The sequence below is a fragment of the Schistocerca piceifrons genome, chromosome 4, assembly GCF_021461385.2.
Source record: "Schistocerca piceifrons isolate TAMUIC-IGC-003096 chromosome 4, iqSchPice1.1, whole genome shotgun sequence".
Taxonomy (NCBI): domain Eukaryota; kingdom Metazoa; phylum Arthropoda; class Insecta; order Orthoptera; family Acrididae; genus Schistocerca; species Schistocerca piceifrons.
This window is the reverse complement of record NC_060141.1, coordinates 581,348,750-581,361,847: the sequence shown is the minus strand read 5'-3', so window position 1 is coordinate 581,361,847 and position 13,098 is coordinate 581,348,750. Positions and strand designations below refer to the sequence as shown.

At 42.4% G+C, this 13,098-nt stretch overlaps 1 protein-coding gene across 1 annotated transcript in view; it reads right to left on the bottom strand.

Annotated features, from left to right (window-relative positions):
* Positions 1-13,098, bottom strand: part of LOC124795033 (phosphatidylserine lipase ABHD16A) — a 160,705-nt gene that overhangs the window by 142,950 nt on the left and 4,657 nt on the right. The window contains exons 3-4 of the mRNA XM_047258810.1: positions 2,179-2,418; positions 2,022-2,092 (exon numbers count right to left, since the gene is read on the bottom strand). Coding sequence (XP_047114766.1) covers positions 2,022-2,092; positions 2,179-2,418 — 311 coding nt within the window. The remainder of the gene's footprint in view (positions 1-2,021; positions 2,093-2,178; positions 2,419-13,098) is intronic.

Below are 13,098 nucleotides of genomic sequence, written 5' to 3'. Positions count from 1 at the left end.
TCTGTTTTACTAGTAACAATGAATCAGATCTGGAAGACCACCTCGTTGGGCACAGTTTGAAGTTGTAACACGCCTGATAGTTGCAACAGTTTTGTTCATTTGTTACCACCACAGCACAGGAGCACTACAGAAAACACGAATACATTGTGCTTTCTTGTAAATATGTTGCAATTCCACTACATTCATGGCGGAATCATTTAGTACAAACAGAAATTATGTGTTGAATGATGTATGAATCCAGCGTTTGGGACCCATGCTTTAATTCTTGAGTGCAAACCTGAGTATTTGCCACTTATAGATGCACCACCACCGTGTTGTTGACTTCTGTACTGATCCAGCAGTATATTCATCTTCTCTAAATCATTTATTATTTCTTTTCCGTAACTATCAGCATCATAGCCTCTGCCTCTTACCTCATGGCACCCTAAAAGTGATTTCTTTATTTCAAACTCCTTTTGTATCTAGTTTGCTTAAATATAAGTGCAAATATTTGACAACAGCACTAAGTTGTTCCTTTCTTGATACATCAGTGCTGTGCTACAAAAAGCAGAAAGAATGGCTGCTGTTAATTTCTCTGAAGATCCACTCTAAAACACAATAATTTAACAGTTGTGTCATCTTGTTTTGAATTTGTGGCCTCAAATATTTTGTTTTAGGTTTTTCATTTAAAGGTGTGCCCTGAGAAGGATTATATTTCAGATTCACGATTGCCCCAGAAAGCAATCTGACAGAGAGCGAACATCCTTGTTACATCCAGTTGCACTACATTATCTGCAAGGCCATTATGTATGCTACTGTTGTCGAAGGTTCTGCTTGCTCTCTTGGTTATTATGTAAGTAATATGGCAGACTAGCACCATGTTACCATAATTCTGAGACTACTACCAGGGCAGAATGACCAGACTACTACTTGGGCAGAATGACCAACTGAGCTCTCTTTGTTGGGTGGGTGTAAGTACTATCTGAACTGCATCTGTCTCGTCAGGTGCAGATACAAGTTAACGCCACTCCTTAGGGATCCCACTAGGGAAACAAATGTCGACCCATGCGAAGTCTCGCATGCACGAAGGAGCCTTATAAAACTACTGGGTGGCATATGTCACTGAGGTTGCATGATAGAGACTGTTCTGCCAAACACCCTATCAGCAAGCACACATTTTCAGACTGAGTGTTCTCTCTCTCTCTCTCTCTCTCTCTCTCTCTCTCTCTCTCTCTCTCTCTCTCTCTCTCTCTATCTATCTATCTATCTATCTATCTCTCTGGTGTGTATGTCTTCCTACTTTACAGGAGAAGTAGTCTGGCAGCACTGGCCAGTCTCCAGCTTAGGAAATCCAGAGTCGTTGCTGTGCCCATACCAAACCACTGCTGGAGGAGCACCGTGGGAGAAAAAACTGCCCTCTCTTTCACAACTTGTGGGACACTTTGTCAAGACCCACTGCTGAGGCCTGCCCTGCTTGGAAGGCCCTGCCAGTAGCTATGCTATGACTGATGATTCAAATGTGTGTTGCTAGAGCTGTGACCAACCATATTCTTTAGGAGATTCACAGTGAGTATAAATGTAAACTACCTGAAGAATTATGCTCAACTTATCAAGAAAAGCTGCTCCTTGTCTTAGAGAAGTCGTATTTCACAAAAACAATACTATTATTCGCATCACATATTTTGAGTAAAGATTAAAGAACAAGATAATAACGACTGGGGCATATAGTTTCTCAAAAAATAGATGGAACAGGAAAGTATTTACATGTGGTGCCGTTCAGTCATGGCACTCCAGATGACAGTAATATCTTTCCAACTATTTTAAGTTGCCAGTGGAACAGTGTGTGCTTCTGAAGATTGCTACTGCACTTAAACAATATGGCGGATGTCAGTAAACTAGTGCCTCCATCATTACTACCATCACATTATAATTTGTGTTAATTATCCCATAGAAACCCTCTGTTAATTTTTTTCTATTAACAAATCTTAACTTTCGTAACAATGTTTCGAGAACCACATTAATATAATTTTTTGCAAACCTACCCAACAACTTCAGTCCATCGGAAGTCAACTGGGCATGCATAGAAATCGAAGTCATATGCTGATAAAGCTTTCTGAAACGAAACAAATAATCCATATAAAAATGTTACACCTAATACGAAGTAGTGGCAACTATGTGTCAATATTCAATAATACCAACCTTTGTGTCTTTGTTGTAATCATTTTTTGCTGCATTTAAGGCCCTCACAAATCTTATGTACTGCTGATTATTGGCCCTGCCAATACCTCGAATGAAGTAAGATGCAACTAGTACGAGTCCAAGACCAGTAATAAACTTGGCTATTGTGAGCACTCCATCAACAACAAATAAGCCTTTCCTGTGCAATATTGCAGCTACAATTGGTGATGTATAAATCCCAAAGTTCCAAGCTAGATATAACTGAAACAAAACATATTTGCACCTTAATAATACCTGAAATATGAAGAAATGTTATATGTTTCAGATAATCTAATTTTGTATCATCTACAGCTGAAACAAAATAAATTAACACTGTAAGTGGTTTAACAGATCCATCCCATATTACAAATATATGATTAATATCGAATTCCAGATGGGTTGACTCTTGACTTTTCTCAGACATACACTGTGTGTGTGTGTGTGTGTGTGTGTGTGTGTGTGTGTGGAGGGAGGGGAGAGTAGTAGTATACATCTACTAGGGAATTGATCCTGGCAACAGTAGATCTGAAGATGATATGCCCAGCCAGATCAAAATCAGCCATCATTAACAAAAAACAGTGATTCAGGCAGATGTGTTCATTCATTATACCAACAGAGATCACAATTTCCTGAGACATGCTATATATTACAAGAAAAGCCATAAACTACTGTCTCACCTTTCTCTTGACCAAATTCAAGAAAGTTCTCAAGTTAGTAATGTATTCCCATTTTCTTTCACAAATAATGTACTGGAATCCCTAGACAAAAAATGTCACTTGGTATATTTTGCGATCTTCCTATGGCTTCAGACTGTGTGAATCACATATCTCTCACCAAAGGGTGTCGCAAAGACATCTGAGGGCAATGAGAAATCAGCTAGAAGGTAGCTATGGATACAAGCAGCAAAGTAGATGGGGAAAGGGGGAGGGGTGGGGTTAGGGTCTGACTAGGACTGTAACATTCTCAGGCAGAACATCTTTTTCAATTAATAAAGCAAAGACACAAGTGGAGCAGCCTTCAGTTGCAATACTAACATTACATGTTATCACATTATTATTATGTGGTATAAAGATTTGTTTATCAGTCACAAATACAATGATCACAGCCTAAATGAATTTTTCTAATACTAAAGTATCTCAGCACTTGAAGGGGGCAAGCACTTCACTGGATGTTTCTTGCCAAGAAGAAAGTGATGATGTGACAAGTGGTTGGTTTGTGGGATTGATGGGACCACACTACTAGGCCATCGGTCCCTTTTTCCACAAACTTGAAACACCCACAAAGAATAAAAACAAACAATGAAGATTACAAGAGACGACACAGGACAAGAAAGACACAGACAGAGACCAGAAATAAGGAATTAAAATCACACCGAGTGTGACAGTGGTTGGCCGACCATAGAAACAAAAAAAGAAAAGCCAACCACCAAGAAACAGAAAACCCCAGTCTAAAATCGTAGGCCAAAGGCCAGACTCAACACAAAAAGATAGGACAAACACTTAGATCGAGTGATAAAAACCCCCTGCACGAATAAAACTCAAAACTAAATCAGCTATTGCAACATTATCTGATAACAGTGCAGGAAGCATATCAGGCAGCGCAAATGTCTGCCTGAGTGGAGTTAAAAGTGGGCAGTCCAACAAGATGTGGACCACCATCAAAGCTGACCCGCAGTGACATAAAGGTGGGTCCTCGCGGCACAATGAATAGCTGTGTGTTACCCAGGTGTGACCAATGCGCAGCCGGCAGAGGACAACAGAGTCCCTGCGAGAGACCTGCAAGGAGGAGCGCCACGCACCCGTAGCCTCCTTGATGGCCCAAAGTTCGTTGGGTGAAGGAAGGGTGCGCCATTCTTCACCCCAGGTACGAAGTACCTTCCGCTGTAAAACAGACCTGAGGTCACTCTCCGAAAGGTCAATCTCCAAGGCTGGTGCACCGACAGCCTGTTTGGCCAGTGTATCAACACGTTCATTTCCCAGGTTGCCGACATGACGCGGGATCCACACAAAGACCACAGAGCGCCCGCAACGGGCAAGAGTATGGAGGGACTCCTGGATAGCCATCACCAGACAAGAGCGAGGAAAAAACAGGTCAATAGATCATAAACCGCTCAGGGAGTCACTCAAATGAGCAGGAGCGGATATACTCTACGGCGCAAGAGACGGCGACCAGCTCAGCAGTGAAAACACTGCAGCCAGCCAGCAATGAGAGTTGTTCATAATGATCCCCTAGAGTAAGAGCATAACCGACATGACCAGCAACCTTCGAACCATCAGTATAGACGACAACAGAGCCTTGAAACGCAGCAAGGCTTGAAAGAAAGCAGCGGCGGAGGGCCTGAGGGACTGAGTCCTTCGGGCCCTGTGCCAAATCGCGCCATAGGCTTGGGCGGGGCACACAACACAGGGGTATACGCAGAGGGGCACAGAAAAGAGGTGGAAGAGGGAAAACCTCAAGCCCAGAGAGAAGAGCTCTGACGCGAACTGCGATCGTACACCCTAACCGGGACCGACATTCCGGAGGATGGACGACCGACTGAGGGAACAGGACACGATAATTGGGATGCCTGGGCAAGCCACAAACATGTGTAGCGTAAGCGGCCAGTAATCATTGGTGCCAGACCCGCAATGGAGGGACACCTACCTCCACATGTATGTTGTTGACAGGGCTTGTCCAGAAAGCTCCAGTGGCGAGTCAGATCCCGCTCTGAAGGATGAGGTCCAGCAACCACAATGTGGATGGGGATGCCGAATCATAAGCCAGACGTCCATAATATCGACGGGACTGAATTAACGCCTGGTACAGCTGTAGAAGGGTAGACTGATCAGCACCCCAGCTGGTGTGACTCAAGCAACGAAGAGCGTTAAGATGCCACCAGCACGTCTGTTTAAGCTGCCGAATATGAGGGAGCCAAGTCAACTGAATATGAGAAAACCAAGTCGACCGGGTATCAAAAACCAATCCCAAAAACAGAAACATCTCCACCACAGCAAGAGGTTCGCCGTCAAGATAAAGCTGTGGCCCAGGCTGAACAGTGCGTCACCGGCATAAATGCATAATGTAAATCTTGGCAGCCAAAAACTGGAAGCCATGCGCTACACCCAAGACTGCGCCTTGTGGATAGCGCCCTGCAGCTGCTGTTCAGCAGCTGCAGTGCCAGTGGAGCTAAAGTATAGGCAGAAGTCGTCAGCATACAAGGAAGCCGAGACAGACTCCCCACTGCTGCAGTGAGCCCATTAATTGCAATTAAAAAGCGGTAGACACTTAAGACAGCTCCTTGCAGTACCCCATTCTTCTGAACTTGGGAGGAACTATGGGAGGCCGCAACTTGCATGCGGAAGGAAAGATGCGACAGAAAATTTTGTATGAAAATCAGGAATGGACCCCGAAGACCCCAACCATGAAGCATAGAGAGGATGTGATGTCGCCACGTCATATCGCATGCCTTCCACATGTCAAAAAAGACAGCGACAAGATGCTGACAGCGAGCACAGGCCACACGATTGGCAGACTCCGGGCACACCAGATTATCAGCGGCAGAGCGGCCTTTACGGAACCCACCCTGAGACAGAGCCAGAAGGCCCCGAGTCTCAAGTAACCAACTCAACCTCTGGCTCACAATGTGTTCGAGCAACTTGCAAAGAACGTTGGTGAGGCTAATGGGGTGGTAGCTGTCCACCTCCAGTGCGTTGTTGCCAGGTTTCAACACAGGGATTACGATGCTTTCCCGCCATTTCGACGGGAACTCACCCTAAACCCAGATACAGTTGAAAAGGTCTAGGAGGTGTCACTGGCAGTCCACCGAGAGGTGCTTGAGCATCTGACAGTGGATGCGATCTGGCCCGGGAGCCATATCAGGGCAAGCGGCTAGGGCACTTTGGAATTGTACGATTCAAGGTGGCAAGTGTGAAATGAAAGGCTCTGACGTTCCAACCGCTCTTTCAGGGAGCAGGAGGCCAGTGGGTAATTCGCAGAAGCGGAACTCTGAGCAAAATCCAGGTCCCATCTCCTTAAATTCCCACCTTTTTGCAGTTTCCTCAGTTTTAATCTACAATTCATAACCAGTAGATTGTGGTCAGAGTCCACATCTGCCCCTGGAAATGTCTTACAATTTAAAACCTGGTTCCTAAATCTCTGTCTTACCATTATATAATCTATCTGACACGTGTCAGTATCTCCAGGCTTCTTCCATGTATACAACCTTCTTTTATGATTCTTGAACCAAGTGTTAGCTATGATTAACTTACGCTCTGTGCAAAATTCTACCAGATGGCTTCCTCTTTCATTTCTTACCCCCAATCCATATGCACCTACTACGTTTCCTTCTCTTCCTTTTCCTACTATTGAATTCCAATCACCCATGACTATTAAATTTTCGTCACCTTTCACTATCTGAATAATTTCTTTTATCTCATCATACATTTCTTCAATTTCTTCGTCATCTGCAGAGCTAGTTGGCATATAGACTTGTACTACTGTAGTAGGCGTGGGCTTCGTGTCTATCTTCGCCACAACAATGCGTTCCCAAAATATGTTTTTCATATTAGGTGCATTGTGCTGTCACCTACTGCCAGGTACTCCATATCAGTGATCTCAGTAGTCATTAGACATCGTGAGAAAGCAGAATGGGGCACTCTGCAGAACTCACAGACTTCGAATGTGATCTGGTGTCACTTGTGTCACACGTCTGTTCGGGTGATTTCCACACTCCTAAACATCCCTAGGTCCACTGTTTCTGATGAGACGGTGAAGAGGAAATGTGAAGGGACACACACAGAAGAAAAGCGTATAGCCCGACCTCGTCTGTTGACTGACAGAGACTGCCGACTGTTGAGGGGTCGTAATGTGTAATAGGCAGACATCTGTCCAGACCATCACACAGGAATTCCAAACTGCATCAGGAACCACTGCAAGTACTATGACAGTTAGGCAGGAGATGAGAAAACTTTGATTTCATGGTTGAGCAGCTGCACATAAGCCACACATCACACTGGTAAATGCCAAACGACACCCCGCTTTGTGTAAGGAGCGTAAACATTGGACGATTGAACAGTGGAAAAATGTTGTGTGGAGTGGCGAATCACGGTACACAATGTGGCGAAGCGATGACAGGGCGAGGGTATGGCAAATGCCTGCTGAACGTCATCTGCCAGCATGTGTAGTGCCAACAATAAAATTCGGAGGCGGTGGTGTTATGGTGTGGTTGTATTTTTCATGAAGCTGCCTTGCACCCCTTGTTGTTTTGCGTGGCACTATCACAGCTCAGGCCTACATTGATGTTTTAAGCATCTTCTCACTTACCACTGTTGAAGAGCAATCCGGGGATGGCGATTGCATCTTTCAATGTTCATAATGTACGGCCAGAGTGGTTACATGACAATAACATTCCTGTAATGGACTGGTCTGCACAGAGTCCTGACCTGAATCCTATAGAACACCTTTGGGATGTTTTGGAATCCCGACTTCCTGCCAGGCCTCACTGACCGACATTGATACCTCTTCTCAGTGCAGCACTCTGAAGAATGGGTGCCACTCCCAAACAAACCTTCCAGCACCTGATTGAACGTATGCCTGTGAGAGTGGAAGCTGTTATCAAGGCTAAGGGTGGGCCAATACCATATTGAATTCCAGCTCTGCTGATGGAGGGCGTCATGAACTTATAAGTCATTTTCAGCCAGGTGTCCAGATACTTTTGATCACAAGTGTGGGTCTGAAGAAAGAAAAGACTCCAATGCATCATTTGCAAACTCTTCATGAAGAAATGCAGAGGTATGGGTAAAAGTTATATATTGGATCCACCTTCCCATCTTTCATAGTTTAGGATGTTTTATGGAGTGCGGGTTATTGTTTACAGGTTTTGGGTGATGGGCAGTGGGGTTGGGGTCATGGGTCATGCATTGTGGGTGATACGCATCACAATACTGGAGACTTAGCCATAATCTAATACAGGTTTTCTGAATTTGTCTTGCAGTTTTAATTTTTATGGCAAAAAAACCCACTTAATATGGTGTGAACGCAAACAGGTCAATCTGTTACTACAACCTTTATTTAAAGAACTACTCATCAAGCAGCGGCAGAACACATTCATAGAAGAAGGTTACAATTAGGCAAATTTTTGGAGTCAGTGGCTCCTCCTCGAGGCAGAAGGGTTGAAGTGGAAGGAAGAGGGGTGAAGGAAAAGTACTGGAGAGGTCTAAGAAAAGGTGTAAATTCTGAGAAAGTCACCCAGAACTGTGGGCCAGTGGAGACTTACTGGATGGGATGGAAAGGAAAGACAGATTCAGTCTTTCCTTCCCATCTTGTCCGGTAAGTCTCCCTTGAGCTGCAGTTTCAGGTGACTTTCCTAAAATCTTCCCCCTTTCTTAGACCTCTCCAGTCCTTTTCCTTCACCCATCTTCCTTCCCCTTCAACCCCTGGAGAAGGAATTACTGGTTCCAAAAGCTTGTGTAATTGTAACCTTCTATTACGTGTGTGTTCTGCTGCCTCTTGTTGAGTGGATTTTTTAGCTATCCAATTAAATTATTTTGTCAAAAATTGATTGTTTTCATTGTTATACAACTTTTATTTGGCATTCATGTTCACTGGCTTTGCCAACTCACTACCAAATCATAAATTTCCAATGTAATCTAGACCTTGGGCCACACTACAGATCAGTCTGTCACCACAATCAAGATGTGGAGGGTGGGAGTCATCCCATACAACACTCTAGCCAAACTGCAGCATTTATGCGATACAACCTGGGGATTTTGACATTATATTCAGCTGCCTTTCTCAGTCTTCAAATTTTAGTGTGTGTAACACTGCAGGAAGTCAAAAATAAAACAGCAGATGTAAGTCATTTCATTCCATGCAACTGGTAAAACACATCCATTAAAGATGGTAAAGGGGTCCTCCACCATGTTTAATACCATTATTGTGTTGTATAGACCTTGTTCATCTCTGGTAAAATACTGAGGGCATTCCAAAACACAAAAAGCAAGAGGAAAGGTCTGAAATTCAATGACACTAAAATTTGAAGACTGAGAAAGGCAGCTGAATATAATGTCAAAATCCCCAGGTTGTATCACATAAATGCTGCACAAACAAAGCACATCTCACAAAACTGTCAGTTATGGATTAAAAAATACTGCCAAAAACACAAAATTCTCATTAGTCCGCAGACCTCCTGGTACTACAGAAAAATTATGATGTTAATCAGAGGACTAATGAAATATATTAAAGAAACATTCTACATAGAGTAGTCTGCTTTTGGCTGCAGATATCACTTTTACAAAATGTTCTGAGCTGTTTTCGGTGTCCAGTACACAATGTCCGGTCACAGATTTGAATATGTATGAGTATTGGGCACTTAACGGGAAATCAAGATTTTTTTCTAACAGCGTCTGGTAAATGAGGCATGTATGTCAAAGTGCATAGGTGTTATGAGCATTCAAAAAATCCCTTTGTTCACTGCACACTATTTACTAGGTTTCTGTCGAATGCTAATGCTAAAATAGTGGTTAGTTGGTATGTTTCCTAGAAGAGCTCACATTTTTCTATTTGGGATGGTCGTCTTTATTTTAGGGTGTACGTTTTATGTACCCCACAGATGCAGGAAATACTATGTCGAGGTAAAATTTTTTAAATGTAATCATGTACATTTTATTCAATAATACACTCACCCTCTCCAAGATCTGTTCACAAATATATCACACTTTACCATTTTTGTCAATAAAACGTAATGTGCAATAATAAAGAGTACACGGGTTGTGAAGAAACCAACTGTTTACTTCTTTGGTTGTACACGTTACATACCCACTGTATTGCTATAATAGAGGTGTGGGTTTTGTTTATGATTTCTAACTCATGTAAACAAAGGTATTCCACTCCTCCCATCCCCCCCCCCCCCATCCACCGCCGTGCACCTCATTTGTTGTTGCTTTAGTGTACAGTACACTGCATACCAGTATAGTTGTGCATCAGTGTGACTTAGTAACTGCATGGTGATAGTACACACTATGAATACAATTTTTGGTGTGTAAAGGTGTCTGATGTACACGCATAACGATAAGGTAGAAATTCTGCCAATCTATGGAGAAAGTACGTTGACAGCAAATAATTTAGTAACTTGTATTTTTATGTTCAGCACTGTTAGAGAAAATCATGATCATTATGCTATTATGTCTATCTTGCTCTACTGTACGTACCCGTACTGCAATTTTCTGTAAGTGGGCGATATTCTGAACAACTACTGTATAGCAGGCAATTCCCTGACAAGCCGCTGGCTTTCACTGGAGGTTTGGTCACCTCATTTTTTTTTTTTTTTCCTACCTGAAATGGGAAGTTTAAATGCAAGAACACTAACAGACGAAGCTGCTGAGGTTGCTGTGCTCACTGCCGTACCCATTAACACTCAAGTCTCCACACAACAAATTCCACACGAACTTGGTGTCTCGAAAACAAGTGCACATCGCGTTCTGCAACGTTATAAATTCTATCCTTACAATGTTCATTTGCACCAAGAGTTTCATGGAAATGACTTCAGCAATAGGGTTCGATTTTGTCAGTGGGCTCAGCAAACAACTTCTAACTAATCCTAATTTCTTCTCAGGTGTTCTTTTTACCGTTGAGGTGTCATTCTCCAACAAAGGAATTGTCAATATAAGAAATATGCATTATTGGTCCATCAACAATCCACGATGGCTCTGACAGGTAGAGCATCAATGTCCATAGAACGCTAATGTTTGGTGTGGAATTATTGGAGATAACTTTTTGGTCCTTTCTTTGTCAGTGTCAACCAAAATGGCAGACAATATGCCTGCTTTGTAAGCCACTCTTTCTGTTCTCTTAGACGCCGTGCCTCTGATTCAGTGGATGGTCCTGTGGTATCAGCATGATAGACGTCATGCACATAACACCATACAAGGACTAATTGTGGACCATAAATATCCTGGTAGGTGGACTGGACACAGCGGGCCAGTTAGTTGGCCTGCCTGACCTCTGGACCTTACACGGCTGGACTTTTTCTGTAGGGAAGAGTCAAGGCTGCTGTCTACTAAAATGTTCCACCACCGGAGGACATACGGCAACACATTACTGATGCTTGTACAGCCATTACAGACAAAGAAGTAGCACCAAATAGGCCGGCCATGCACAGAGAAACCCTATGTATTAATGTCAATGGTCACCATTTTGAACATGTAATGTAAACACTGTGTTTTCCATGTTGTGTTAGTGTCACAGTAAGAGTTACTACAAAGGGCCATGTTACTTTTGCATTGTCATAAGTATTGTAGTATGGTACTGTACAATGACAAGATCCAATTACTGTACAGTGCAGTACTGTTGCATTTAAACTTTATTGATAATTTGTAAAATGTTAAAATGCTCCTTGAAGAGGTTAAATGACTTAATTAATGAACTTAAGTGATATTTATATTAGAGAAGTTACGTATTATTTAACATTTCCATAGCTACTAGTTTTGGGATAAAATGGTGCAGTGTGATACATTTTTTAATACTTCTTTGAGAGATTGAATGTATTTTTGAATAAAATGTACAGGTTCCATATAAAAAATTTAACGTCCACCCCATATCTCCTACAAATGCGGGGACACACAAAATGCATTCCCTCGGCAAGAACCAACCAATGATGTCAAAAATCATTGGTTGGAACAATTTTTCATTTAACTTATCAGAAAAAAAGCTATTTTGAGTGAGCAAGATGAATGGGACACCCTGTACACGGTGCAGTCAACCCGCACCACACAGTCACCTTTGCTGAGTCAAGTGGTACCAGGTGATGTGTGTGCAGACTTTCTGTTACACATATTCTGCAGTTCTGTGTATTGACATGTCCTTGGAGATGGAAATGGGTTCTATGGCCATTCACTGTTCACTTCCACATGAGCACGATATTTCAGATTTTTTCTTACTGGCAGGTTAACAGGAAGCTATGCATTGCGTTTGCAGGCATGTCCAATGTTTGGGCAACATCCTGCGCGCCGTGTGTTTGTGCACACCACGAGATTTCTGATCAACTGCTTTCCTCCCTCTGACACATTGCATTTCTAACGAACCTTTCTTGTTGAATTTTGTAATCATTTTCCCCAGTGTTATCAGGCATCAGATCAATGCCTTTTTTGTACCCTCACATTTCTGGAACTTCTGTAGGGCTACAGCCAGACAGGCACCAGTTCCTGCTAAAGAGCTTTACCAGCAGCACGAGATCCTTCATTTAGACAGTCATGTTGGGCTTCTCGGACACTAAATGAGGAACAACTGTTTGTTCGTGTGCATATTCTGATATTCTGATGCTTGCAGCATCATCTACTGGTCGATTTTTCATTAATTCTTTGTTCCGTGACATTTCCTACTGCACTAATAATATGCAGTTCAAATTTGACTTCATTCTTAGCAGTGGTTCGCATTCTATAGCGTTTTGACACTGGAACTTTAATTATGGACACCCTGCTGTCCCTAATATGTGTTGTTTTACCTTGTCAACAGACTGTTGACCACTGAGGTGGCAAACATTACATTAGACCAGTAAACTGCACAATTCTTTGAAGAATCAAACTCTCACGTGTACACCAACTTCAAACTTCTGATTAGTTTACAAATGAATTATTGCCTTAAATATTTGACATTAAGCATGTAAGCAAAAAAGGCTTAGGAAAGGTTTGAAATTCCATTTGAAGTTAGTTGCGAGTCACTAAGTGCTCTCATTCTCAAATACTGGATGAATATAGTCTGGATCTATGTGTGGTGAGATACACTGCCTCAAGACATATGCATAGTTTGTAACTATAATACTTGTGCTAAACCTTTAACATACAATTGTACCTCTCGGTGAGTAGACTATGGCTGTATTTTACATTTGGTCAATAATTGTACAAAATATTAAAAATCAATTTTTTTGTT